This window comes from Chamaea fasciata, unplaced genomic scaffold (assembly GCF_029207755.1).
Source record: "Chamaea fasciata isolate MVZ Bird 193981 ecotype frontalis unplaced genomic scaffold, bChaFas1.0.hap1 SCAF_2, whole genome shotgun sequence".
Lineage (NCBI taxonomy): Eukaryota > Metazoa > Chordata > Aves > Passeriformes > Sylviidae > Chamaea > Chamaea fasciata.
This window is the reverse complement of record NW_027094087.1, coordinates 83,115,515-83,142,995: the sequence shown is the minus strand read 5'-3', so window position 1 is coordinate 83,142,995 and position 27,481 is coordinate 83,115,515. Positions and strand designations below refer to the sequence as shown.

At 42.1% G+C, this 27,481-nt stretch overlaps 2 protein-coding genes across 6 annotated transcripts in view; one reads left to right on the top strand and one right to left on the bottom strand.

The window, feature by feature from the left end:
• The first annotated feature begins 269 nt into the window (after positions 1-269).
• On the top strand, positions 270-13,090 carry NIPA2 (NIPA magnesium transporter 2). Of its 3 annotated transcripts, none has more exons than XM_066176509.1 (8): positions 270-486; positions 3,432-3,488; positions 7,273-7,333; positions 7,703-7,919; positions 9,531-9,587; positions 10,366-10,456; positions 11,002-11,162; positions 12,116-13,090. In XM_066176509.1, exons 4-8 carry the CDS (start codon positions 7,781-7,783, stop codon positions 12,751-12,753), a joined length of 1,086 nt encoding a protein of 361 aa, XP_066032606.1. In that variant the 5' UTR covers positions 270-486; positions 3,432-3,488; positions 7,273-7,333; positions 7,703-7,780; the 3' UTR covers positions 12,754-13,090. The 3 variants fall into 3 exon arrangements, with proteins under 3 accessions (XP_066032606.1, XP_066032607.1, XP_066032608.1); XM_066176510.1 differs by lacking the exon at positions 270-486 and adding an exon at positions 502-591; XM_066176511.1 differs by lacking the exon at positions 270-486 and adding an exon at positions 640-763.
• A 729-nt stretch (positions 13,091-13,819) lies between these two features.
• CYFIP1 (cytoplasmic FMR1 interacting protein 1) overlaps positions 13,820-27,481 on the bottom strand; it is a 77,263-nt gene continuing 63,601 nt past the window's right edge. The window contains exons 26-31 of one of the 3 annotated variants that reach the window (XM_066176507.1): positions 22,609-22,739; positions 20,263-20,335; positions 19,045-19,139; positions 17,709-17,947; positions 16,698-16,845; positions 13,820-16,235 (exon numbers count right to left, since the gene is read on the bottom strand). In XM_066176507.1, coding sequence (XP_066032604.1) covers positions 16,071-16,235; positions 16,698-16,845; positions 17,709-17,947; positions 19,045-19,139; positions 20,263-20,335; positions 22,609-22,739 — 851 coding nt within the window. In that variant the 3' untranslated portion in view covers positions 13,820-16,070. The remainder of the gene's footprint in view (positions 16,236-16,697; positions 16,846-17,708; positions 17,948-19,044; positions 19,140-20,262; positions 20,336-22,608; positions 22,740-27,481) is intronic. The other 2 variants (XM_066176506.1, XM_066176508.1) reach the window with 2 other exon arrangements.

Sequence of the window (27,481 nt, the reverse complement as noted above, 5' to 3'; positions counted from 1 at the left end):
TGAAACTGGGCGATCTTCAAGGTCCCCTTCCGACCCAAAGCGTTCTGTGATTCTGCGATTTTCTGTCAGGAGTGTAAAATCTGCGCAGCGCGGGTGCTGGCAGGGGCGGGAATGACCTCCCCCGGCTGCAGGGCGGCCGCAGCGGGAGCCGGGAGCGCGCCGGCAGCCAGCCCGGGCGCCGGAACGCCGCCGGCGCGGGGAAGGCGGGGCCGCGGGAAGGGGAATGTGACCCGCGGCGGGCGGGGCTGGGGCCGGGCCGCGCCCCTTCCGGCGGCCGCTGCCGGAACCGCGGAGCGAAGGGGGTGGACGGGCCCGGGACGCCGCCTCGCCTTTCGCTGCCGCTGCCGTCCCGTCCCGTCCCGTCCCCTCATGGCGCTGGAGCGGACGGGCACCGGCCCCTCCCGCCGCCCGCTCCGGCCTCCCCCGCCCCCGTCTCCTCTTGGTTCGCCGCTCCCGGCGGGGATGTGAGAGGGGCCGTGACCGCAGGTAGCGGCGGGGAGAGGCGGGGAGGGGCCCGGCCGGCCCTCGGGGGCGGGGGGAGGCGGGGCTCCTTCCCGCGGAGCGCAGGGCCCTCGGTGCCGGGCGCTGAGGGTAAGGAGCGAGCGGGCCGGGGGCGCGGGGCTCCGGGCCTTGAGTCTGGCTGTGCAAGCCCGAGGGTGCTTTCTCCGTACCGGGAAACTTGTGCTTTGGTCTGAGAAGGCCGAGATTTAAAGCTCTAAATCGGGCTGTTGGCGGGGTTCTCCGGCCGGGCACAGGTGTGCAGGTACGGTGTGCTGGGTCTCCGTGCCCCGTGCTGGCGTGTGCGTGTGGTTAACCAGGGAGCCAGACCGGTTCCTCTTCGCTTTGGGCCAGGGCTGAATTATCCCGGGCTGAGGCTTGTGCAGCCTGGCTCCAGAGCACCTTCAGCGGAACTTCAGAGCCCTGGTGCATCGTTTTGACGTGGAAAAAGTAATCGTAACTTTGCATTGTAGTTCATTGTCGTCTTAAACTGACCAGGGGATGTTTAGGTTGGACATTAGGAGGAATTTCTTCATAGGCAGGGTGATAAGGTGTTGGAATGGGCTGACCAGGGAGGTACCTGATGGGGTCACTGTCCTCGGAGCTGGTTAAGAAAAGACTGGACCTGGCACTCAGTGCCAAGGTCTGTTGACATGGTGGTGGCTGGGTCGTGGGTGTGACTCCATCTCACATGTCTCTTCCAGCCTAGTTGATTCTGTGTTTCAGAGAGATTCTGAAGATTTTTGTTTATTCATACCCTGTGAAGATGTTGCCTGGATCATTTGTCCCTGGTTTTTTTTCCCTCAATCTTTCTCAAGCAGTCAATTTTCTCTGTTTCACTACAATGTCTTTAATTGTTGTTTGTACTGAAAACATGAATAATGTAAGTCATTGTGGTTCTATACTTTAATGCCTTTGAAGTGTCTCATTGTATACAGTCAGGGGTTTTCCTCATGGAAGGTAACATTTCCATCGATAGGAAATTATTCCATAAGGTTTCGCTGGTATCACTGTATTTAGAATTCAGTGTTACACTAGTTCTGCTTTTGTTAAAGTACTTAATTCTCATGATGAAATCCCGGTGACAGGAAAGCAGGTTATAACAGGTTATGAGTCGTGTCAAAGGAGTAGCCGTGACTAATGTTTAGATTGGACTTTACCTTCCTGAATTATCTATAATTTGAAACTGCCCATATTAAGTACCAAAGGGGGAACTTCAGTCACCCTGTGCTGGTTATTCCTCCCACGAGAGTGGAGCTCATGTGCCAGGTACAGCAGAGATGAGGCAAGTCTTATCTTGAGTCTATTTTCATTTTACACTGTTTTCCTGAAGATACTTTTTAGCTTTATGTGAAAGTGCTTTAATTAAAGGTCATTTTTTAATACAATAACTACAAGTAGCTCACGCGAAGAATAGGTTTTTAATGTGGTATTTTTTTTTGTTTCCTCCTAGGTTCATAAAATAAAGTGCTTGTTGCTTTTGCTTTATAAACAGAAATCTGCTGTAAAGAATTAATTTTCCCCACAGTTTATCTAAACCTTTTAAAACAGACAACTTTAGGATAGTTAAGGTGTGCTTGGCTTTGTGAGCACGTGATAGTGCCTCCAACATTTTATATATATGCATATATATAACATAAATAGGATTTTTAGCTTGCCTATGTGTAATATGTAAATAATTATAAGTTTGGGCAGTCTTTAACTTTGACAGAGCTGGAAAACTATTCTGTATTGGGGCAAATATGCAGTACAAAACTGAATATATTGTTTCCTAAACAGTGTATACAGAGTCTGTAGGTACTGTGTGCACCCATCTCGGCCTTTAAAAGGTGCACCTGAGTGAGGTTTGAACTCTTTTATCCTGATGCTCTCTTGTGTCTGTCCTTCAGCGTTCTCTCTATACCTGTGTTTAAAAGAGATGTTTGTGAGTGGATGGAACATGACTGAGGAAGGCTTGGATTTAATAATTAGGTGTATTTGGGGGGTTTTAGTAATCTTGCTGAAAATATATCTGTGTTCATACTCCCCACTGCCCCAGTGTTCTGTGTATCCAAAGGAGAGCTGCAAAGGTGGTGAGGGGGGTAGAGGGGAAGCTGTATGAGGAGCAGCTGAGGGCACTTGGTCTGGTCAGCCTGAAGAAGAGGAGACTCAGGGGAGACCTCATCATGGTGTACAGCTTTCTGATGACGAGAAGCAGAGGCAGTGATCTCTTCTCTCTGGTGACCAGTGACAGGACCCTAGAGAATGGCCTGAAGCTGTATCAGGGGAGGTTTAGGTTGTGTGTTAGGAAAATGCTCCTCACACAGAGGGTGGTTGGTGCTGGAACAGGCTCCCCAGGGCACTGGTCACAGCGTCAGCCTGCCAGAGGTTAAACCTGTGTGTGATCAGGAACATGGGGAGTTTCTTGTGGGTGCCCTGTGCAGGGCCAGAAGCTGGACTTGATGATCCTTGTGGGTTCCTTTCAACTCAGTGTATTTTGTGATTCTATATAAAAAATCCTCTGAAAACTCACCATACCAAAGCCAATAATTAAAACTTGATATTAGTTATCTTGCAGTAAAGTTGCCTTAGCACTTTACAGATTGAAACTGAAAGAATTAGGAAAGTATTTCAGTTCAATTCAGTACAGTACCTTCTAAAGAATAACTCAGATCACAGGTGAGTTTCTTCAGTTTGTGAAGTGAAAAGCAAAGGGATGAAATAACTATGGTGTCAGGCAAGATGTATCTAAGGAAGATCAAATGTAAAATCACACTGATTTGTTATGCAAGTGTTTCTAAACCAAAAATCCTCTTTCTTTTTTAAGCATAGATGGACATTGTGAAGTCTTATGTGTCATGCATGAAAATTAAATGAGCTTGAAATAATGGACGTAATTTTTTTTACCAAATTCTTAACATGCCAATTAATGTTACTTTTAACTTCTGTTTTAGAAACCTAACTTCAAAATACTTAAGAAGTGAATGCCTCTGGATCTTGGGACAAAATTGGTATGTATAGTGAGCGTTCTGCAGGCTCATCACCAAACATTTAGATTTCTGTTTTGTTAGGGAATGTTTGTTTCATGTAGTTCTATGCTTGTGAAAAGGAAGAAGGGAACATGTAATAGCCAACATGACACATAATAGTCAATGTATTTATTAAAGCAACTTGTTGATTCAACCCCCTTTTCTCCCATGACAAGTTTTATGGCTAGAAGGGCATTAAATAAGTGTTTAATTCCAATGTTAGAGACGTAGAACTTCTCATGGAGCTCTTGTAAATAAGCAGACTTGACAGTAAAATACCACAGAACAGTTCAAAAGATGCAGAATGGCTGTACCTACAGTATTATTGTCTTGCCAGAGCAGGCTTTTGTTTAAAAATCTTCCATTATGTCTGAATCTTTGGCTGTTTAATGTTATTGATCTGGCTCAAAAGACAAAGAAATAATCAATAACATTGGGCAGGGAAGGATTGCCAGTATGTAATCTTGGTTGAATGTTTTCAGGAAACATTTCTAAAAAGAGAGAAGTTTTTTTTATGGGAGTAAATGGAAGATATTACACCCAGGTAGGAATAATTTGCTATACAAGTGCAGGAAGTTATACTAGTAGAGCAGTTGAAAATGAGTCAACAGTAGGTGACTGCAGAAAAAGGGCTAAAAACCTACCTGGTTTGGATGTTTAAAAAGAAATACAGTCTACCACTGTATTGCAGAAGTGATAATAACTCAAGCTAAAGTACTGTATGCAGCTTTGGAAATTGCACTTAATAAAAGATTTTGGGATAGGACACAGAGAGTGGTACAGCAGGAGGTGCCAAGCACCTGACCTGCAGAGAATGTTGATATGTGGATGCAAAGATAAAGGGACTTGTATTTTTTTCCAGCAATGGGATTTGGTAGTGAAAGTGAAGATGATCAGATGGTGAGAGTGCCTAATGGCATCAAAGCATGGCTGCCATGTTTGTGAGGTTTTCTTTGCAAGTATTTCATGGGAGAGGCTTGGCTGAATTCTCTATAATGAGGAGCAACAGTGAATTATTTAGTTCATGGCAAAGGGTTGTAATAAATGGCCTGTTAAGGTCATTTTTTATCATAGTTGAAAAGAGCAGGTTTTAGAAAAGATTCTTGAATTTAAATAATTTAGCATATATTTAGATTATTTCTTTAAAGTCTTTTAAGACTGTCTACTAAACTCTAGAGGGCTTTGGCCAAGTTAGCAAAGTCGGAACAATGCACCATGTCTGCCTTTCCCAGCTCTAATTATTGCTTCCATACAATGTACAGCTCATGGAAGTGATACTAATTTTCTTTGGCTGGTAACTCCCACTTTCTTACTTACACTTATCTGCTTTTAAATGTAAAATATTACTTCTTCTCATTACACCACTTGTAATGTTTCTGGATATTTAAAGAGCTCACTCGCTACAGTAAATATGACATCTTTTGAGCACTGTGTTTGTGCTGCTTTTGAGAGAAAACCACTTCTGAGCAAAGAGGCAAAGAGGTGTTATCCTGTGTTCTAGACTGGAGAGTCTGTATCTTGCTAATATTTGTGATGCATTTGGTTACATCTTGAAAATAAGCAAAAAAACTTTGTGGCTAATCTAGATTTGCTTATCTCCCACAGTTTTGGGGTGTTTTTTTGCATTCTGAGTTTCTCCCTCCCTCCCTGTCTGTTAACCTTCAAAGCCAATTCCCTGTGTGGTCGGTCATTGCACTGTTGCACGCTGAGAGTTATGACTCATGACACCAGCAGATGCACAGGCAGGGCATTAATGAGTGCCTCTTGGAGGCATGGTACATGTTGTAGCTTCTGTGAATAGGAGAGTCTCAGCCTTTCATTACTTCTCTGAAATCAGAGCAGGAAACTAGTACTCCTCCATGACACTGCTGGTCTTGAGTGGATGAAGTGTTCTATGTGTTAAAATCAGCTGTGAACTTGATTCCAGAACCTTTGCAGAACTACATGACTGCCAGGTTTATTTAACTCCTACATTTTCCGGCTTTTCTCTGTTTATAACCCAGTAGTGGCCCTGGCTGCTGGAATGCAACAGCTTTGGCACATCCCAAGGCAGACACATGAGAGGCGTTATTTATTCAAGAAACTGCTCATTTCATGGCATTTTCTTTTCTCATGCCCATAGATAATTTTTATTGATTACGTTTATGAGCATGCGTTTGTTCTTCTTTTATTAAGTCTTAGGATTAGAATTAAAGTCCTGATTTGCTAAAGTGTAAAACTTCCAGTGCATGGTACTGCTTTGACCTTGTACATGTCAGTTCTCCACGTGCACATTGTATCTGTGCTGTATATAGAGGGAGCCAGGAGTCTTCAGGGAGGAGCTGGGTCCACCATGACTGTGTGACATTTGTCTGCAGCTGTAGACATCTGAATAAACCTTAGGTGGAAATAAGGCAGTCCAGCCCAAGCAGAAATGGGACTGGCTGTGTCTGTGAGGACAAATAAACTTGATGGGAAGAGCTAGCAGTAATTGATCTGAATTTATGTAATTTAAGTGATTGTTAGCCTTGTAAACAACTCAAATCTTAAAGTGTTTGACAGGGCACTTCAGTGTATTTGATACATGGGTAAAAGTAGAAATACTAGTTTTGGAGTGTAACATCCTTTTCAAGTCTAAATTCATAAAATTACCTGTGAGCACACAAGTTTCCTCGTTCTTCTGCAATCAAATTCTTCCTCTGCTGCAAAGAAAAGCAGCCTGTGCTTCTTGTTTCTGGAATGCAGTGGGTGGAAGGTGTCAGGATGGGACTAACTGATGCTCTTTTCCTCTGTCAGTGTAGGTGAAGGTATGCAAGCCAGGGAGAGAAGAAATGGGAAAAAAAAAAGTGGCTTTGCCAATATGGAGAGTTCTCTTTTAGTGAAAAGCTACACCAGTAAAAATAATCCCATTAGTAATATAATTAAAATAGCAACTGTTGAAAAAACAGGTCAAGTATAAAGTTTAGCAAAACCAGCCCCTCCTCCCCCAGGTGATGCTATACCAGTGTCACATTTTGCACCAGCTGGAGCTGGAAGAACATTCTTAGCTCGATTACCTGAGCAGTGCCTTACACCTGCTAGAACAGATGGTGGAGAGAACAGTCAGAAGTCTTATGTCTTTTCCTTGCATTAAAAACTTCTTCAAGGGACTGAAAGTCTTGCTTGAATTGAAAACCAGGATGATATTTTATGCAGTGGGTGAGGTGGCTGGGTTTGGTCTGTCTCATGCACTGATAATACGTCTTTCTTAGTTTTGCTTGATAGGTCGTTTTGTATCATGCAAGAATGTAGTTTATTTTTAAAAGTTTATAGAAGGTGAAAGCACTCTCTTGTACATCATTTACTTAGTTTCTCCTACAAAATAAGATATTAAAAATTACTGTGCCAGGATTAAGGGAAGTGGATTTGAGAATTTTGAACTGTGGTTCGTACAGCATTTTGAGCAGTGCTATGTTGGGTGCTTATTGTTTTCCTCTACTTTTTCTCAGCCTAACTGGATGCAAGTAAGAGGATCTGTGTGCAGTTTTAATGCTAACCTAGCTCTGTTAGGTTTTCCTAGAGGTATAGCAAATTAATCACTTTTATGAAAGCATAAAGGTACAGGGAAAAGTAATATTGAAAGGTGCTTCATGCAAGTATGGGAAACTGCAAAATAACAAAGGCCTTATTTCTTGCCAGATTTTCCTGTTAAAGTGTAACTGCCTGTGCATGCATGAGAGGGTTGTTTGTATTCTGAAGATCGCTGTATGATTAAACATCCTTCTAATATTCTCTTTCATTTTTCTAGGGAGTTCATATGGAAGAAATGCTGCGACTGTTCTCAAACTCTGTTACAGACTGATTTCAATGTAAGTAGTTTTTTGATCAGTATCATCAGTTACATGGTGTGCCAGACACAGATTTTCATACTCAATGAAAAGAAAAATAAATGACATATTTGTAAAATTTCCCTAAAGTTTCTCAAAGAACTTTTGTTTGTTTGGGTTTCAGTTTTTATATGCCAGGTCAGAAACCCTTCCCTCTCTGTGTTCAAACTTGTTAGTTACTCATCCTTAGTGCAAGCTTACACATGCTTTAGATTGCCTGTTTTTTTTTGTTAACCACTCTCAGCAGAGGCCACTTGCAGGAGAACCAGTCATGAGCTGTTGAGGATTTTCTTATACAGCACCTATTTCTACCAGCATAATTCTCATGTGTTTATTTTGCTTATGTTTCAGTGTTGCATCATTTTTTTGTTGAGTAACAGAAGTTCTACTCCTCATTGATCAATGTGACAGCGTTCAGGAGTTTACGAGATGAGCCAAACTCGTGGGAAGTATGACTTCTGTATTGGTCTGGTGTTGGCTATGAGTTCCAGCATTTTCATTGGAGGAAGTTTCATCCTGAAAAAGAAAGGGCTCCTCCGGTTAGCCAGGAAAGGCTCCATGAGAGCAGGTAAACACATACATCTTTTAATAAATTGCTGATGTTTAACGGAGGATTACTTCTGTTCATTAGTTCATTAAGGTAATGGTCCTCTTTTGACTTTTTTGGGTTTTTGTTACATGTGTATGAAACCTAAAACATAGAGCTGGTGTGTTTTTTCTCTGGTGTCAAATACCCTTAACTGTGTGTGTGACACATGCTATTTAATGCATATGTAATGCCCTCTGGGGACACTTGTCAAAGGATTCCTTTGTATGCCAGTTAAGTCTAAATTGCACTTGCAAATTGAACTTGCAAGCAGCACTCTTAACTACATCTGTGCTCCTGAATGAGTGAATTTAAGAGTGTTAACTGTGTTTGGATGTCAGGAGTTTGTTTTAGAAAACTAAATATCACCTGTACTAACTGAGTGATGAGTAGTGTGCCTCAAGGGTTCATACTGGAAGCAATGCTATTAAATACCCTCATCACTGATACAGACAGTGACTGAGTGGCAGTGGGTTTGTGGATCACACCGAACTGAGGGGGCAGTTGATGTTCGAGAGCAAAGGAAGTGGCATCCAGAGAGACTTGAGGGGAGTGGGTCTGTGCAAACCTCATGAGCATCAAGAAGAACCAGAGCAAGGCACTGCACCTGTGTCAGGGCAAGGTCCAGTATCAACACAGGGCTGGGGGATGGACAGATAGAGAGCATCCCAGCCCAGAAAGCCAAAGGTGTCCAAATCAGGTGTGAGATGCAGGGCAATGGAGAGGATTCTGCCCCTCTGCTCTGCTCTGCTGAGACCCCACCTGGAGCTGCATGCAGCTCCAGGATCCCCAGCATGGGAAGGACATGGACCTGTTTGAACAAGTCTAGAGAAGGGCCATGAGAATGGTCAACGGGACAACATTTCTGAGGATAGGCTGACAGAGCTGGGATTGTTCAGCTTAGAGAAGGAAAGGGTCTTGGGACACCTTCCAGTACCTAAAGGGGGCTTATAAAAAAGACAGAGAGATTGTTTTGTGTTTGGTTGTGTTTTGTTCTTACCAGGGCCGATATTGACAGGACAAGGGGCAATGGTTTTAAATTGAAAGAAGACAGATTTAGGTAGGATAGTTGCAGCATCCTCAGATGATTTAGAAGATTGGCTCTGAATATTTTTATTCAATACCTGTCATCTTTGCTTCTGAAAGATGGTTGATCTTGAGATACATAATTCACGCACTCTGGTTTGGAATGAGAAAATGTGATGTTTGCACATGTAATCAACCACGTATAAACCATGCACAATTTTTGCAGAGCAGCAGTCTTAGTAGGAGACACGTAACTTGGCTTTTCATGTAATCTCAGTGATTTGAAAGACCTCTTTCTCAGGGTAACACAGATATGATCATCAGTGCCATTTCTAATAACAAAAGAAATAAAATAACTGGTTATCAAAGAAGGCTGTAGGAGGCACAGGCACATCAGAACTTGAAGATGCTTTGATTTCAACCCTTCTGCCTAGAGAGCTTAGGTATCAAAAGGCTGCTCATGTTTTTAAGGCATGAGTTGCAAAAACTATTTTATGTCATGGCAGTGTTATTAGTGACAGGGGGTCGATGTTTTTAGTGAGATAGCCAATGTTCCTTCAATTTTAGGTCAAGGTGGTCATGCATACCTTAAGGAATGGCTGTGGTGGGCTGGACTTCTTTCAAGTAAGTATCAAAAATTACTCATCTAAGTGTCAAAAATACAATCTGCATTATATAATTCTATTAAATAACTACGCCACATATGGCAGCATGGTTACAAGAAAGAGAACGAGATTGGGATTCTACAATACATGGTAATGTTACCTGGTGATTTGATGGATGCAGTTCTTATGATTTTAATTTAACCTCTCTCACACCAGAAGTTCTGCCTTTAATGTAACTGCCCTCTTTGTGCTGTGGAACTAGGCAGACATTGGTTTTGTATGTCTTTGCTACCCATATGCATTCTGGTTTTTGTCTTAGCAGAGAAGTGCTTAGATATATAGGATTTCTTAAAGGGAAGCATATTTTGGGATTATGCCTGTTTTCTGAAATTTTTTTAATTGCTTGAACTCTCAACTTACTGGCTGTATTCAGGTAACTATGGCTTACTGTATGTGCTGTGCTATATCCTGCTATTGCAGATATCTCCGTGCAGAACTTCATGAGTCAAGCTGGCAGGCTGGGGAGCCACAGCACAGACACTAAAATAAAACACCTCTCGATTTGGTAGAATTAATTCTAATACCTGTTGTAGTTCCACAGCCTGCTTTTAAAATTTAATAGTGGGGAAGAGGGGCAGGCATGTGTTCTGCTAGTACTGTTAGCTGAATGCTGTCATTAGAATTTTCCATTGGTTCCTTTGCTGCATGTTTGTGTCTACATGAAGATTTGCCCTGAACCAGAGGTTTGTAGCAGGAGACATCCTAACTCCTAGGTTTTAATTCCTGTTCCTCTGCAGTGGGAGCTGGAGAAGTAGCGAACTTTGCTGCCTATGCTTTTGCACCAGCCACATTAGTGACTCCTCTAGGAGCTCTCAGTGTTCTTGTAAGGTAAGAAACATGAACAGAAAGCAGTGTGACTTGAGACAGAAAAGTGAAACATTTTTTAGAAATATGTTACTGGACTGTGCTGTAATAAATGGGCTTTGTTCTTCACAATAGAGTGCTTATAAACATCAGGAGTAACTTTTAGGTGTCTCCAAATACATAGTGGCTATGATATAAAAGGGTTCTAGCAATGCATCTACACGTCTATCTCTGAAAAGCTACTGTCTTCTGAATTTCAAAAACATGGTGATCACAGCAGAGCAGTATTTTCATTCCTAAGTAAAGATTTTTTGTGTTTCTAAAATTATTTTTGCAAGTTCTTAGATGCAGCATTTTTTTGGCAACCAGCATAAAAATGGGGTTCTGGGCAGAGATGCCAGATTATAACAGGTAGTTCTGTCCACAGCAAGTATCTCAAGATAGAAAATAGCTGTTTTTAATCTGCATACTGTGTATGCAAGTGACTTGTACAGTCAAAACAACCTGTAACTTCATGAGAAAATGAGTATTACTAATCCCATGTTTGTTGGTGCCTTTTTATTTCGTAGTGCCATTCTGTCATCCTTCTTTTTAAATGAAAAGCTTAATTTACATGGAAAAATAGGATGTTTGTTAAGTATACTCGGATCAACTGTGATGGTAATTCATGCTCCACAAGAGGAAGAAGTAGAAACTTTGGATGAAATGTCCCACAAACTAGGTGATCCAGGTAAGAAAAATGCCAGCTTGATGTGCACACAGCCCATCATTTCTTCAGTTTCTAGTTGCATTACTGCTGCTTTCAAGTTCCAGGAAGATGACCTGTGTCTGCTTCATGTAGACGTGTTGTCCAAATGAAGCAGAGATTTGAATTCTGTAACAGAATTCCATAGGGAACTTTGCATGATGGCAGTGAACTTGTCTGGCCTTGAATAAAGGCCTTGATGGCAACCACTCAGGTTGTTTAAACAAATGCAGCAGCACAGGTGGATAAACAAAACTTCTATAAATTCTGATTGAATTGTGTCATCTCTAAGGGCAACTTTGAGCTGTCCTTAAAATGAAATGGTTGGTGTTGTGGTGTTTGCTGAGAAGTAAAGTCCTGCAGATGAGCTGCTTATGCCTATGTGGAAGGTGAGGCACTCACAAATGCACATCTGCAAAATACTGTTTATACAAAGGCAATTCTCATCTTAAACATGAGGAGATAGCCAGCAGAGAGATGAAACAGTTGTTCTTAAGGAATGACCTGATCATTGGAAACCTGCTGATGAATACAGCCACCTGCCAAAATATATCTCCTAAAGAAGACTCAATTCAGACTCAGGCCTGTGTCCAGTGGCATCTACACCTCAGTGAGTCTGGGTGTAAGGCAGTTTAGCAATCCAGTCCTGTAGCAGTCTTGGCCAATAGACTGGTAAAGGTAATACAGCGTGCCTGAGGTACATCCTTTGTTTTGACTATATCACCCTAAAATCATCTAAACTGTGATGTTGGAGGAACAGTGAGAAACATCCTGAAGTCTTCTGTTTAAGCTGATTCGGTCCCGTTGTTAATGACTGTTTTCCCTGCACCCCTAAGAGAAATACCCCTGCTTCTGATAAATAGAGTCCATAAGTAACAAGTGTGTTACTTACCATTAGTGTCTATAAATAACAAAATTTCTTTTTCCCCCAACCACAGGTTTTGTGGTCTTCGCGACGCTCGTCGTCATTGTGTCTTTAATTCTAATCTGCGTGGTGGGACCTCGCCATGGACAGACCAACATCCTCGTGTACATAACAATTTGCTCTGTAATTGGAGCCTTATCAGTCTCCTGTGTCAAAGGTCTAGGCATCGCTATAAAGGAACTTTTTGCAGGAAAACCAGTGCTGAAACATCCCTTGTCTTGGATTCTGCTGCTAAGCCTTACTGTCTGTGTGAGCACGCAGATCAACTATTTAAACAGGGCTCTGGATATATTCAACACTTCAATAGTGACTCCAATATATTATGTAATCTTCACAACATCTGTTTTAACTTGTTCTGCCATCCTTTTCAAGGAATGGCAACACATGGCGGCTGATGACATTATCGGCACCCTCAGTGGCTTCCTGACTATTATTGTGGGGATCTTTTTATTGCATGCCTTCAAAGATGTTAACTTCACCCTAGCAAACCTGCCCCTCTCCCTGCGGAAGGATGACAGAGCAGCAAATGGCACTTTGCTGAGCGCATATGACAACTTTAATGACGATGAAGAAAGTTCTGCCTGCCTAGGTGAAATGCAATCCACTGAGAGTCTCTCAGCCAGGAGAAATGGGAGCCTGTCAGCCTTCTGAAAATAGTTACGTGTTACTTAAGAAAAGAACAATTCTGTAACCCTGGAATTTATTTTTTTTTCTGCTGTGAAATGTCTGAGCTTGTCTGGAAATTCATGTACTTTTTAACGGTATGTGTAGACAATCGTTAATTTTTGAGTTCAATTAGTTTGGATAAGAACACTGAAATGTTTTTCATTTGCCTTATTTTTTACTTTAAAAAGTACTAAAATGACCTCAGACCACAATTGGTTTTGTTGCTTAAGTTATGTGTAAATACTTTCATTTCATTCTTCTGTTTTTAAGATGTATTGCACTAATTACAATTTTATCAAAAATAAATGGCTTTATTTCTGCATTGGTGGTAAAAATGTTGCAGCGAACCTGGATCCTTTGTACTTGTGCCCTGACTGACCAAGGAGTGACTGTAACCCTATTGAAACAGGAGCTGCAGCAACTACTCCTGTCTCAGTTTGTAAAAAAGAAGGCAACAACCAAGCACAACTGATCCTTTGAAAATAATGGTTAGGTAAAGCTGTATGCAAACGTGCTGGATTTGCATCAAAACCCCCCAGTTTTACCAAATCAGAGTAACTGGGTGGCAGAAACAGGAAGGCAGGAGCTTGTGCTCTGCATGGATAGGTGGGATGGGAGCTCCTGCCACGCCAATTCATGCAGAAGGAAGGATCTGAATCATTACCAGTAGCCAAAGCAGCTGTTCCCTCTTCTGTAACAGAGGTCAGGTTGTGTCTGCTGCACCATGCTGCCCTGGCCCTGCAGACCTGCTCTGTGTTCCTGATGTTACAGCTTGAACTCACAGAATTGCTGTTTTGTTTGCAGCAACACAGGCACTGACTGCAACACTTGAGTTTTTCAAAAAGAGGCAAAAAAAAAGAAACATTAATGACACTGCTTAAAAAAAGGGGGGGAGGGGTGAGGCAGGTAGGTGGCAATTCACCTTTCTAAAGGCAGAAAATAAAAATTAGGGAAAAGGGTTTTAGAAGAACTTTCTACCATGCATGTGAAAGTTGGAAATACTCAGGACAAAGACTAATAGTTACTACTGGATATTGTCAGGTTTAGTGCTTAGCGTTTAAGAGAAATTCAGATTTTTCCTAGGACAGAAAAAAACTTGTTACCACCTGTGAAACAAAATTATGCTGCCTTCCTTTGGTTGTGTCATAACATATGGGTGTCAAAACAAAAAAAAAATGGGGGTTGGTAAGAACTAACTGGAAATGAAAAAAGTTACACCTTCTGTACACCTTGCTGCATTTTTCCTTCTACGTAGGAAAGGCTATACCAGGCAAAGAATACTTAGCTCCCATCAAGTTTATAATCCTTCTTTTAAAAAATAATAAAAATTTACATTATAAAAACGGGAAACAAACATCTCCTAAGACTAATGTCTCAATTGTCTTAAAGTTTTTTTCCCCTAAGCGATTATAAAGTATGTATTAATAGTAGTTTTAAGATGTTAAGAGATCAATTCTCTTACTGCTGAAAGTTAACTGAATAATTAGAAATTATTCACATCATCATTAGTTATTTTTAAACAGCTCTATACAAAAAATCAGGCTTTATTAATTAACCATTTCTGCACCAGTGCCGAGCCAAAGCCTCAGGTGTGAGGCATCCTTAAACCAATGATGATGTCGGCAAATTAGGATTGTTCATTTGCTTAACTGAAATGGGAAGCATCTGGCTGACCAAAAGTCTTCTGCGAACTGAAAGACTTTCTTAAAGAAAATCATCTGTTAAACACCTTGTAAAAGAAATCCCGCAACAAGCTGGTGTAACAAAGCCCAAGTGCTTCTGACTTCTGTCTCCCACGCGCAGGGCAGCCTTGTGTGCACTCTCACCATGACAGACACCACTCCAGAATGGCAGCTCTCAAGCACAGATGTCCCAGGAAAACCTGTGATTGTGGCAACTTGCTGATAGATTGCCTGGAAAATCTCCATCCTGTTTTGCTGAGGAAATTCCAGTTAATGTCTTTTCTCAAAATCAGTTTCTCTGCCACTCCAAGACTTAGATATTCCTCACTTCCTGTGTACCTCTTCTGTCAGGTGCTCATTTCTACCCACTGTTGGAATCAATTCCATGGCTGTGAAGCACCTGGAAAGAGCTGAGCAGGAGAAAAGATATGCTGTAACCTAACCATGAACTAGTTAAGAGGGAAGGAAGAAAAACAGGTTCTCAAAGGGATGCATTCTTGGTTTCACACTATTGGTTAGAAACACTAACCAAGTAACATCTCCATAAATGCATGTCCTGATTTAAACATGTAATTATCTGTCTGTGTCTGTTCTGGCCATCTCAACATCTTGGTTAGGGCTGATCCCAAAGCCAGCTGACAAACTCTGACAGGATCCTGGAGTAAGCAAGCAGGAGTTACTACTTCTGGCTGAATGGTTTGCTCTAAAATTCAACTTCTGTAGTTGCAAAGTTTTACAATTTTACTGATGCAGTGTTTGCATTGAACAGCAAGTGTAATTCAACAACTACTTTCCATAATAAATCATTATTAACATCATTAGAGTTTATGTACTGGGATAGATTACACCTGATCACTGGAGTCAAGATTCTCATTAACAAGAATTCCTCATCACTTGTAAACATGTTTGGGTACACAGGTATGTATTGCAAACCAAAATATAAACTCTGTTAGAAGCTCTCATTAAGAAAAAATAAACAGCCCCCATTCTAATCAAACTTCCACCTTTAAAAAAGATCTGAATCCTATCAGTCACCTCCATGTTAAATAACTTTGAAACAAACACTTTAAATCACCTTCATTTCCATAATTACTGATCTCTGAGAATAGTTTTGCAAAGAGGAAAAAGAATCAACTGACTAGAAAATTATTCACAAAGCACCAGCAGAGTTTGTTTTGTTGTTTTTTCTTTTTTTTTTTAATAAAGGCAAATTAAGCAATTAAGGCTCTAATACAAACAATTAAGCATTGATTTCTAAAATCTTTTTCTACAGAACCGTTTTTTATCCTCCACAGCCATTATTTCTATAGCTTCAGGGGAAAATTACACCAGTCCAGTCTAAAATGGCCACCTTGGGACAGGAATGCAAAGAGATTTCAAAAATCTTACAGGCTTTTAATCAAAGTGTATAAAATTTTAGTCTAGAAAAATAAGTATGGATTGTATACAGTTACTGTGCTTGGAGACTGGAGAAAACAGTGTGCCACTCAAAGGGCACAGGTCTACTGAAAAATGCAGATGAGAGTATTCTTTAAAACTGTTGGTGTGGGTTTTGTTTCTTGCTTTTTTTCCTCACACTTTTAGCCTAAAGAGGTGCAAAAGGTATTGTTAGGTGAGAATCTAGTTGCTGGCAAGGGACTGATGAATTGGTGGCTGGAAGCAGCGCACGTGTTCCACGGGTGTGCTCTCTCCATCGCCAGACTTCAAATACTTGTCCAAAATAGCGATTATTTCGTCATTCAGAATCTGGAACTTGCGAATTCTTTCAACCATTTTCTTCAAAGGCTGCAAGCATCAAAAGAACAGACACAGGAATTAGCTTTGGATATGAAAAGCCTTAAGTCAGAAAAGCAGCAAATGGTGTTACCTCACCTTGCCCAGCAATGTTACAAATGTTTCCCTTGCACTGCTAAGCCATGGAAATACAAGGTGCATTTTGGTTTTCTGACAGTGCTGCTTTGGGTACAAAGAAGCTCAATTTAAGGCAACTTTGTCATTATGGGAATGAACATATATGAGATGGAAGGCATTAAGAAAATCTCATATATTTGTGACATCAGAATTCTGCTTGACCAGTCTTCAAACTCCAGCCTTAATGCCTTAATCTTTTGTTTCTGAAAAACCTGGTGCCCTCATTTTCAGCAATTCATTCTAAAAAAAGGATTGCCACATCTACGCTGCATCTGAGCACAAACAGCTGAGTTGTTGTTGTCATTATTACAGTGAATATAGATGTTTTCAACTCACCACGTTCTTGATGACCTCATCTTTGCCATCATGCTTTTGGACTTTCAACAGGTGGTAGCAGAAATCCAACACATCAAAACGCCGCTGCTGTCCCAAAAGCACAATGATCATACAGCCAGCCCAGTGCAAGCCATCTCCAAAGCACTGCCTGGAACAGGAAACACACCACAGAGCAGGTTTCAACTACATCTTCAAAACACAGTCACAGCAAACACGGTGATCAGCCACTACGCTAAATAATAAATAAGTTGGACATCATCTAGAAAGCAAAAGCTCTGGTATATTGATTATCACTGGAGATATCACAAGCAATTCAAATAGATGCTTAACAAAAAAGCAGAACTCTTTAATTTCATATAACAGAGTTAATCCAAAAACATTTACTCCCCATTAGATTCCTGCAGCATTACATTTCATTTTCAGTGGAAACAACACTTGCAAAGAAAACAAAGCGGGAATTCAACACCGCTCTGCTCCTTTAGGCTGCAGGCATGAAAGGAAATAAATGTCTTAACGCTGTTTTCTAATTTCTCAGTAAAAACCATGCTACAGCTCAACAAATTTTCAAAATAAGGGCATTCTCAAAACCAACAAAACCAAGAACAAACAGCAGTTCCCAGTTAACTCATGTTAATCATGTTAAATTCCAAGTGCTCATTCCTGTTCTTAATTCAGAGAAGAAATACTTGTTGAAGTTAGATGCACAAATATTCTGCTATTCTATTTAGGCTGGGTGTCCATCGGGGTACGATCCCTATTGAAAGACACGTGCTAGGGCCTGTTTGTCACAGCATCATTCATTATACGCTGGCAATATGTAAAATAGAGGGTTATTTTCACTACAGATACAATAGTATCTGTGTTGGTGGATGCTGAGCCCCTCGCGGTGATGGCAGCACTTCTGCACTAAGCCCTTGCAGACAAACGCCTCCGTCCCAGCCCCACTGCCATGACAGAACAAGCCAAGCTCTGTTGCCCACAGGGGCACTGCGGGCAGCTGGCAGCACGTACTCCACAGTGAACTCGTGTGTTCCCACGGGGATGCAGTAGACGAACTGCATGGCGCTCCAGAGGCGATGGAATTCCACGCACTCGTCCACGTGCATCACCCCGTTGCTGGGCAGGGGCCCGCGCCAGATGGGATCGTCCAGGAAGGAGCGGATCCTCGTCAGGATAACCTCAAACATGGACAGGCCGCAGCAGAGGCGCTCTTTGGTCAGCAAGTCCCCTTCCCTTGCGATTGCTATTTGCTGAAGTGGAGAGAAACAAAGCGTAAAATCCTGGTAAAAAGCCACGTCGCCACAAGATTTTATTTTAAAAAATAAATACAACACGTTTTTCAGTTTCACGTGGTTTATTCTAGGAGAAATGTCTTCTGACTTAAAGTGAGGTCAGACACTGCTAACCTGGGGATCAGATCAGTGGAAAAACATTCAGAGAAAATTGTAAAATCCTTTTTAAGCAGACAGGCTTAAAGTGAGTAACACTAAATGCAGTAATGCTGGTCCTGGATTTATATCAGGGAAGTTTAAAGAATTCTTTGTCTGAATGGAGGCAGAAAGCAAAACCAAAGAGTTCAGTGCTCTGCTGTAGCTCCTGCGTGAGCCCTCCTGCACACCTCCCTCAGCTGCTGCTGTTAGAGATGAGAAAGCTCCAAAGAGGAGCACCAACAGGCTCAGACACAATCCACAGGAGGAGGCTGCTTGTCCCAGCTGGTGTCATCACACAGACAGCACCTACTGAACTGCAGACTGATGACAAAAGCAGTCTGACAGTCTGAGCTCTGCTTCAGGGCATTCTGGTCCGACTTTATACTATTTACATCTCAATCACTAGTAAACTGCTAAGGTTAGCAGGGGATTAATGCACCCTCACACCCGGAGAAAGGGGAACAGTGCTGAAGCTGCAAAGGCAGTTCAAGAATGTTCTCTTTGGTCATTGTTCCCAGGAGAGCTCAACTCAAATGACAGCTCATCTTCCAAGAGTTTCTAAGTGGCTGAAAGAGCGACAAACTGCTTTTAAAATATATATACATTTACACAAGAAAACTGATTGCTTTTGGTGGGATTTGCAGGAGGAGCTCCCAGGTTGGACCTTACAGGAGGTATCCCATGGTAAACGTACATACCAATTAGCATTTTCCACCAAATATGATACTTCTGCCCCAGTCTCAAATGTTTTAAACTTCTAAGCTTTAACAGTTTTACCAAATTCATGGATCTAAATAAAAATCATTCGTGTGAACAAGCAGGATGTGAAAGTTGAAGTTCTGACAGAGCTATCAGGACAGGCTTTCTGATGCTCAGAAGTTTCTTGAATTGCCTCTGACACAAATGAGAGAGATTACCTGGGGTGTGCCAAGTCTTTCAATGAGAGGAACCAAATGTAGTGAAGCATATTTTGATTCCAGTCTCTTCATTTTAGCATCAAGTCTTTCACCCTCTGAAAGAAAAGAAAAAAAGTGAAGAGAGCAATCATAAATTGCAATTAACCAAGAGAATTCTTATTTTAACACAATCTTTATTCAGTGAGGAAAAAAACTGTGTTCTTTTTAGGCAATTTATGTGTTAAATAGCTGATTAATCTCTGATGCACTTTTGGAGAAATACACACATATTTTAAAATGCTACATTACATGTGCTAACAGAAAAAAGGATTTGTAGTAGAGTACATCTAATTAACTAAATTCAAGGGAGAATATAAGGCTCTATTATGCTGCTGCTGCTGCCAAGATATTTGACCCCCACTTGTACTAAGACAGCTAAGTTGTCTTTATGCATAAAATGTTTGTCTCTAGAAGGTGAGGTAAAATGAGGATGGAATCTTGTGTATAGCAAGGCTAAAAAGCAGCTGGCACTTCCAGCACAACACTGGCAAGTAGGAAATGCTCTCTGGCAAATGGGAAAATACCATTTACAATGATCTGGTTAGTTTTATGCAGAGATGCGAGTGTGAGCTTGGAAATATTCTCAGAGCTTTGTAGCTGATGGGATTTCTCCAAGCAGAACAAATCAGCCGCTCCAGCAGTGTGAAATGGAAAAGAAAGGAGAGGAGAAACACAGAAAGAAGAGAGGGCAACAGGGAGGGGGGACAGGTTACTTTCTGATGATGAAAGACGAGGAGAGCAGATACCACAGGAAGCAATCCTGCAAATATTCACTACTGCATACTCAGTTTCGTGAAAAGGAAGTGAAAAATCTACAGGACCATATTTATTTACTAACTTGCTGACAGACTCCCTACATCCCATTTAACTGACAATTCTATAAGCTAAACAGCAGCTTCAAAAACGCCTCTCACTATATCCACAAGGCAGGATAATACTGCCCTGGGCATCCATCCTGCTTTTCCCTGTCATTCCTCCTCTTCCTCTTGTAATTTGCACAGAACATTGCCAGGAAGCATTTGTTTTTTCAGCCAGGCAAACAGGCCTGGATCTGATACCTCTGTCCTGTAATTAATTATCAGTGGTAAAGGGTGTCTGGAGGTGGTTACTGAAACCACAGCAGCAGGAAGGGAAAGGGGAAAGCATTACCCAAGGAAGGTATTTTCACTTTGCTGATACCTTTGACGTGAACCCTGGGCAGGATGTTTTGGAACGGCGCTGCGTGCAACAGGTCACACACTTCCTCTAGAGACTGGGACAAAAAGAAAAGGCATTAAGGACAGGAGCATCAATCCCAAGCCACACCAGACCTCCACAAAGGGATTCCAAATGCAGGCCGATGCCGCTGCGGAAACACCAGAGGGCAGCCGGCCTCTGTCACCAGGACGGGGAGCTGCTCCGAGCCCTGCCTCTCCTCGTGGATCACTCCCATAGACCACTTCATTTCACCAGGTTACTCTGAACTTCCAAATAAACCCCTCCCACCCTCAGCTGGCAGTTCATAAAGGACAAGGTATTTATTAAATAAACTAATGCAGAATGAGTAATTTCGGTGGGAAAGTGGCAGACAGCTCCCGCACGGACAAAAAGGGGAAGAAGATGACTCACTGCTCGGTTATTTTTACCAGAGCCACAACCCATTATCCTAATGGGAGCTTATCATGGTGGGAGTGTCTCCCTGCCAGGCAGGCTGAGACATGTGACAACAGCAGAGAATCGTATCTTAGGAAGTGTTTTACATCTTTAGGGACAGGGGAAAGGAAGACAGATGTCTCCTGTTTCTTTGCTTCTGTGCGTACACACGGGGAAAATGCAGAGGTGACCAGAAGCAGATGCATGACTTCGCTACGACCCTCTCCTCATTTTTGAAGCAGAGACCCTACTAACTTGTAATCCCTCTACACTAATATTAAAAACACTGGTCGTTGTCCATGCTCTTAGCAAGGCTAGGGTGCTGGGGCTCATGTGCCTTTTCCAGGTCAAATTCCTCAGGGTCAACCAGGGAAATGCATGCGTTGGGCAGTCGGGATGAATAAGACCCACCCACTATCACAGATATACTCAGAATTACACTCTGAACTGCACTGAAGTCTAGATTAGTAATGAGGGATGACCACAATGGAAAAATACTGAAATAAGTGACAGGAGATGGGGGTCTGACTGAGGACAAAAACAAGAGGAAAGGCAGCAAGCACGGGTGTATGACTGGAAAGGGTAACCTCGGTGGTGTCCCAAAGAAGGCACCTCCATGCTGTGCCACTCTGGTACACCCTCAATCCTCCCAGGAGGGAGTGACAGTGACGGGCCTTGCCTGCCTGGCCTTTCACCACACACCCACTCAGCCTGAATCCAAAGTAATCCACTTGCTCATCTTGTTACAGCTGTGCCATTACTGACTACAGGTTTGCTGCTTGTCACCCAGCCCTACAATTGCCCCCCATCATGAGGGAGGGATCCTCTAACACCATGAACAGGAACCCTGAGGAACAGCATGTCTACATTACCTTATCTAACACCAACAGCTTTAATACACCCTAGAGAAGCCTTCCGTGAGGGTTTATTTTTGTCCAACAGCAGGCCCCCAGCCAGCTTGCTGAGGAAATGACGTGGTTGGTTTGCAGTCAGCAAAGATCTCTGCGTGCTGCCCAGCCTCAGCAGCACTGTGAGCTTGCACAGCCTGGGCAGGGTGCCTGTATGCACAACAGGAAGTGACCCCCCTCACCCAACATTCAACAGCACAATGCAGGTAAAGAAAGGAAAGTCAGCACACCTGTTTCTGTTCTGATCCATTATCAATGCCCACCTTTCCACTGTAAGCACCCAAAAGCATTGAAAACAAAAAAATTACAGGTCTGGGCATCTTGTTTGAACAGCAAATAGTAATAACATGAAAGAAGGCTGGGAAAAGAAAACTGGAGGTAGGGATAAAGATCAACTGTAGCACTGTGCCCTCAGCAGTGGTTAGGTTTACACAGTGTAAGGTAGACTCTAGATATACGAGAAGCAGCTGAAAGACTGACACGTTTCACAGTTTCGCTCAAGCTAGGACAGATGAGTGAATTTTTGCACCACGGTCAGCCATCCAAGCAGCAAGGAGGATGTCCAAGGATGTCCATGTTAACCTTGTCATGTTTCAGAGCTCAACAGGAATGACATGCAGAAAAGGAATACAGCAATACCAGACGCACAACTCACTGACATAGAGGCCACAGTGTGACTGGCTGCAGGAGTGCCACGTGTGATTATAATTTACGGTGAAGATTGCAATGCCAGATCCTCAGGTACCACGCAAGAGGCAACGCCTCTTGCAAAATGCAGCAAAGTCAGGCATCACTGTATCTAACAGACATGAAAGCCCCTGCAAGACTGTAAGAGATGAGTGCAGGGAACTGTTTCTACCCATCTGCCCATCAGTAACAGCAAACTCACAGATTTCAACCTTGTTATTGATGACGTTAGTAACAAAAATACGAGAGTACATTTTGAGAGACAGATGGATTTTAAACTAGCACAGCAGGCACCTACCAGACTCTGTTCAATGAGGAGGCAAAACAGGACAGCATTTCCCACTTCCCGTAAATTCTGGAAGCAGACAGTCTTCAGTTCTGCATATTCAACAATGTCCTTCAACTGATGGTGAAAAAACTCCAAGATACCTGAAATCAGAAGAGAAGCAAAAAAAAAAAGAAGTCTCAGGAGCCAGAACGAAATCTAATGATGACCGTGCAGGCACACTGTTACCTCAGGAAAGCAGGCAAAAGATACTGGCCATGTGTATAAGAGTCATAGAGATCAGGATTCATTTAAATTTCTGCTTCAAAAGCCCTTTTCCAACCAATTTATCTATTCACAGGTTGCACAAATGTGCATTCATACACTGTTTGAGAATACAAATAACCAAGTGTGAAGGTTTAGAGTGCCCTCTCCATGTATCAGCACATAAGATTTTACCTCCAGATGTGCAGCCTAGAGGAAACTGAAAGGAGCAGCATTTAAATGCATTAAAACTCAGAGATTATGAAGCGTTAAGCCAGTGCACTGACCTTTTTAACTGGATAAATCATGCAAGTGCAGTGCCTATCTTTTCACTCCTGGAAAAAGCTGTGAGTGTAGGAGGTAATTAAAAAATACCCAGGAGCAGGAAGAGATACTAAAGCTCTCATCTGCTTCAAGTCCTGTTCCAGCCACCATTCCCCAACCTGCTGCACCACTGACACACTCAATTCACAGCTGCTATTTGCATGGATGACAGAGCCAGCAAAGAGCAGGGAGCTCACATACAGGGAAGAAATGTAGTGTCAGGCTATGACTGACAGTGCCACAGGGCCAGAGGTGATTTGTGACCTCTTATAGCAAATACAAAGATCACAAGTCAAGCTCTAGAGGCAAGGGTACACCAGGATCCTGCTGACAAGCACAACCAGAACAGTTTCAGTCAAAGTTTTGCAAAAGCTGTTAAAAACCAGCCAAAATTATGATTTTCAAACCCACATAGTTTACATAAACATGTCTTTTCCATCAAACTTCTAAACAATGGTGATGCTTAAAATGCTGGTGGACTTCCACCTCCTCACCCTCCAGCCCCAGAAAGACTGCACGGTCCCTTGGTTAGAGAGAAGTGCAGGAAAACACAGGCTCAGCAGCCTCTGCAGAGACCCAGTCTGGTTACATTTCAGAGGTTAAAGCCATGTGCAGGATAGGAGAGGAAGAACAGAGAACTACACTAGGTCAGACAGCTCTTCAGCTTTTTACAAGTTAATTCTTAGCAGCATTTCTCTATCTTTCTGCACAAGCCTGACCCTCCTAAAAAGCCACCAAAACAACTTGACTGAGAAGCAAATGCATCGTAAAAAGCTTTCAAATTGCATGCTGCACATGGCAGTTCATTGCCATTACACTGAATCAAGCCAGATAAATCTCCACCCAACTGCATCTAAAGCAGTTCAGAGAAGACAGGGAAAGAGAGCACAGACGCCCTTCAGCACCTTCTCTTGAGTTCCTTTGACACAACTGATGAACACTTCTCATGCAGGAGATCATACTTGGCTATCTACCCAATAGATAGATACCCAATGGCTGGAGAGAGCACACAAAAACGAAATCCAGCCTGCTGCATATCTCTTCCAAGGAAATTCCTCAAATTCAGCAGAGGAACTTAAAAACATGCAGTGAAGGAAAGAATTACATAGGTAACCCACACACTTCTACAGAAAGCCTCATATCATTAAAATTAGTAACACAAAACGTCAGTAAAGTGATGATGAGGGGGTGCATGGCTGGCACTGTTAAATCTCAAAGAACTGTTTGTCAATAGAAAATTAACAGTAAATGAACGTTCCCACATGGATTCAGTGGAGGTGAACTTCAGACCTAACTTTAATACTTTGGTGACTTGAGAAAAAAAAACCGAACTGAAAAGCTGATGGAGAAGGGTTAGAGGAAGCGAGTGCTTGCTGAGTTTAATTTATTCCAAGATAACACATTTACAACTAGCTAAAAAACAAACAATGCCAGCACATCACCAATTCCCACCTCCCCACAATACAGGGACTGTGGAATGGAAAAGCTGTGGGAAAGGCTGTCGGTGTTCATTGAACACTGCAGGATACCAGCCAGTCACAATCCCCAGGTGTGTGAGGAGCAGTGAGCACTTGTATTTGTCATTTAAACACACCTGCCCACCGTGGCAATGGGATGCTGCAGTGCTGAATAGTGGGACTCCCATTTTAAAGATGAGACGGAACAGGTTGAAAATTTTCCCCCAAAAGTTTTTGATACAAGGAAGAAAATGCAAAGTTAGAGAACTGAAATCAGCTTTATCACAAACCTCCAGTGTGTTCTAGTTACACACCCTAGTATTTTGTATTTGTTGATGAAAGGATTTCCACATCTAGAAAGGAAGGTCTTCTAAGGATGAACTGCTAGAAGGCAAACACTTTCTTCATTCCAAGACTTTCTGCAAACAAAAGTCTGATGTGTTATCCTGGACTTAAGTCTGAGCCATAGAGGAAATCAAACTAGAACATCTACCAATGTTTCTGGTCCTATGACCTGTGCCACACACACAGAGATTGATGGTGAACCAACACAAGGCCTGGAAGACTCCCTGAAACACCACGAGGAACTGCAGACTTCTCCACAGGGTCACCATGGAGAGAAAGTACTACCTGGGCAAACAGGATATCGGTGACATGCATGGCCACGGACATGCTCTTCCCTTTAGCTTGTATGGTGGGTGGGGAGCAGCTTACTGAGAAACAGAAGCTGAGCAGAATAGCAAGGAAGATTCTGCTGCTGCAACGTGGAAACAACCATTGGTCATGACAGGGATGGAAAAGAGTAGGGCTTTCAGACTCCACTCAATCCCCTACCCAGCCTGTGGATTTTATGGGGAGTCTCAGAAAAAAGGCTGACATCTGGAAAGAATATTTTTTCATGGGCAGTGAAATCCTGAGAGTAACCCATGTCACCTAAAGCAAATATGAAGGAGCACAATGGCACAGAGAGAAACCAGGAGCGGCACAGAGAGAAACCAGGGACAGCACAGAGAGAAACCAGGAAATGCATAGAGAACTGTGACCAGAAACAAGAGACTCATACTGAAAGTGTGACTGAAACCAAAATGAGACATTAAGTTCACCCAAAAGCAGAAGGATAGTAAAAGTCAAAGAGGCTTGAGGTTCATACCACAAAAATTACTTACTATCTTTTACAGTCACTCCAGGTGACAGGGCTCCTCTCAAAGCCCTTAACAAAGTTCCTTATTTCTTCACTCAAAGCCCCAGTCTCCATACAGATATATAAATATGCACACCCACACACATTCATTAACAAATTGTGATATTATTTTGAAAATCTGACAGCCAGTATTTAGCATGCAGGTGTTCCAAATCATTAGTGTACTTCTTCCCTTTAGATCAAGAGCTTGATTTACCAGCAAAACAGAAGAAAGTTTACAGAGCTACACAAGCTATTTCTGATGAAAGACCAATCTGCTCCCCAGTGGAGTCCTGTGGCAGAAACACATCATCATGTCTTCATTAATGTTTGAGCAATGCCATTCCAAATTACAATTCTGTGCACGGTACAAAAAAGAGTATTTTTATGAAAGACTATGCATGCCTACTAAAGCCCTGGAAAAAGAACAAGTGTCTTAGGAAATAATTGCCTGCAACCTTCCTTCTTCCTCTAATTCTGTTTGAGGGTGGAATTCATAGGTTACTGAATTAGTTATATATATACTTTGCAAGGTAAATGAATCAAGGTTTTTTGCTCCTCCTCTGCAAGAAAGCAGTTTTAATTAAATCCCTCTATTCCTGCAGATGGGACGACATTAGGTGTCATAATAATTGATTATATAACCCCAGTTTCTGATTTGCACAGATCTCAACAGAAGCAAAGACTGTTGATATAGAACAGATCCAGTAAAGTACAGAAGATTAGTAAAGGATTAGGTTCCCTCTCTGCTTCCAAAATCCTACCTCAACAGCACTCAAACAGCAGATGCCAAGTTTCAGCTGTGCAATCTGTACACTGATTAATTTAGGAAGTCAGAGCAAATCAACATATGCAACTCAAAGCTGGTTAAATTCTTTCACTTTGGTTACCTTTAATATCTTAATTCACACCTACAGACTGAAATCAAACATGTTCCAGAGCTTGTAACAATTCTGGTACCTAAAAGATTAGGACAAAAATGAGCTATTAATTCTAGAACTGAATTTCTGACTACAAACAAACTGGATCTTGATTATAATTCTTGGTCTAGTTGTGTTTTGGGTTATTTTCTGCAAAGAACTGTATTGACTATTATCAAATAAAATCTACTAATCTGCAATAGCAAAGCTGCTCCCAAAAACTGGGTGCTATAATGACCTTTAGTTTATATTCGCTTTCATAGAGACCTTCAAATGCTTCTTTGGCTTATAAGAGACATTATTAACTCTGCATATCAACAGTGCTGCCATTTATTCCCTTCCATGGAAATATTCCTCAGGTTTAAGCATATACATGTATCCAGAAATTATGACCATGGAGCCTGTGTACTGGGCTTATTTTGCTAGAAAGAACTATTCCATTGTTCTGTGTTTCTAATAAATTCTTAATGCCCTCTTAAAATCATCAAGGTGATCTGGGTTTCCCCTAAATTCTTTCATATAGTCTGTGATGCCTTCCCAAATCTTTCTCCACTGGACAGGTTTCAGGAATACATTGAATACATATGAATACATTTCCTTCAATGTGGACATAAGCCACTGTGTCCTCACTTGAATTATTTTTCCTCCTTATCCGGGTTTGATCAAAAACCTGGGAAAACAGGTAGAATGATAAACCCTTCTGCTATGCCCCAAGTGATGCTTCCCTTACAGCCTCCAGCCACTGCTGCCCTTGCCCATGC

Coding starts and splice junctions, on each gene's coding strand:
- NIPA2 (XM_066176509.1), top strand. CDS start 7,781: ATGAGCCAAACTCGTGGGAAGTATGACTTCTGTATTGGTCTGGTGTTG. Junction 7,920..9,530: donor GAAAGGCTCCATGAGAGCAG/GTAAACACATAC, acceptor CTTCAATTTTAG/GTCAAGGTGGTCATGCATAC. Junction 9,588..10,365: donor GTGGGCTGGACTTCTTTCAA/GTAAGTATCAAA, acceptor GTTCCTCTGCAG/TGGGAGCTGGAGAAGTAGCG.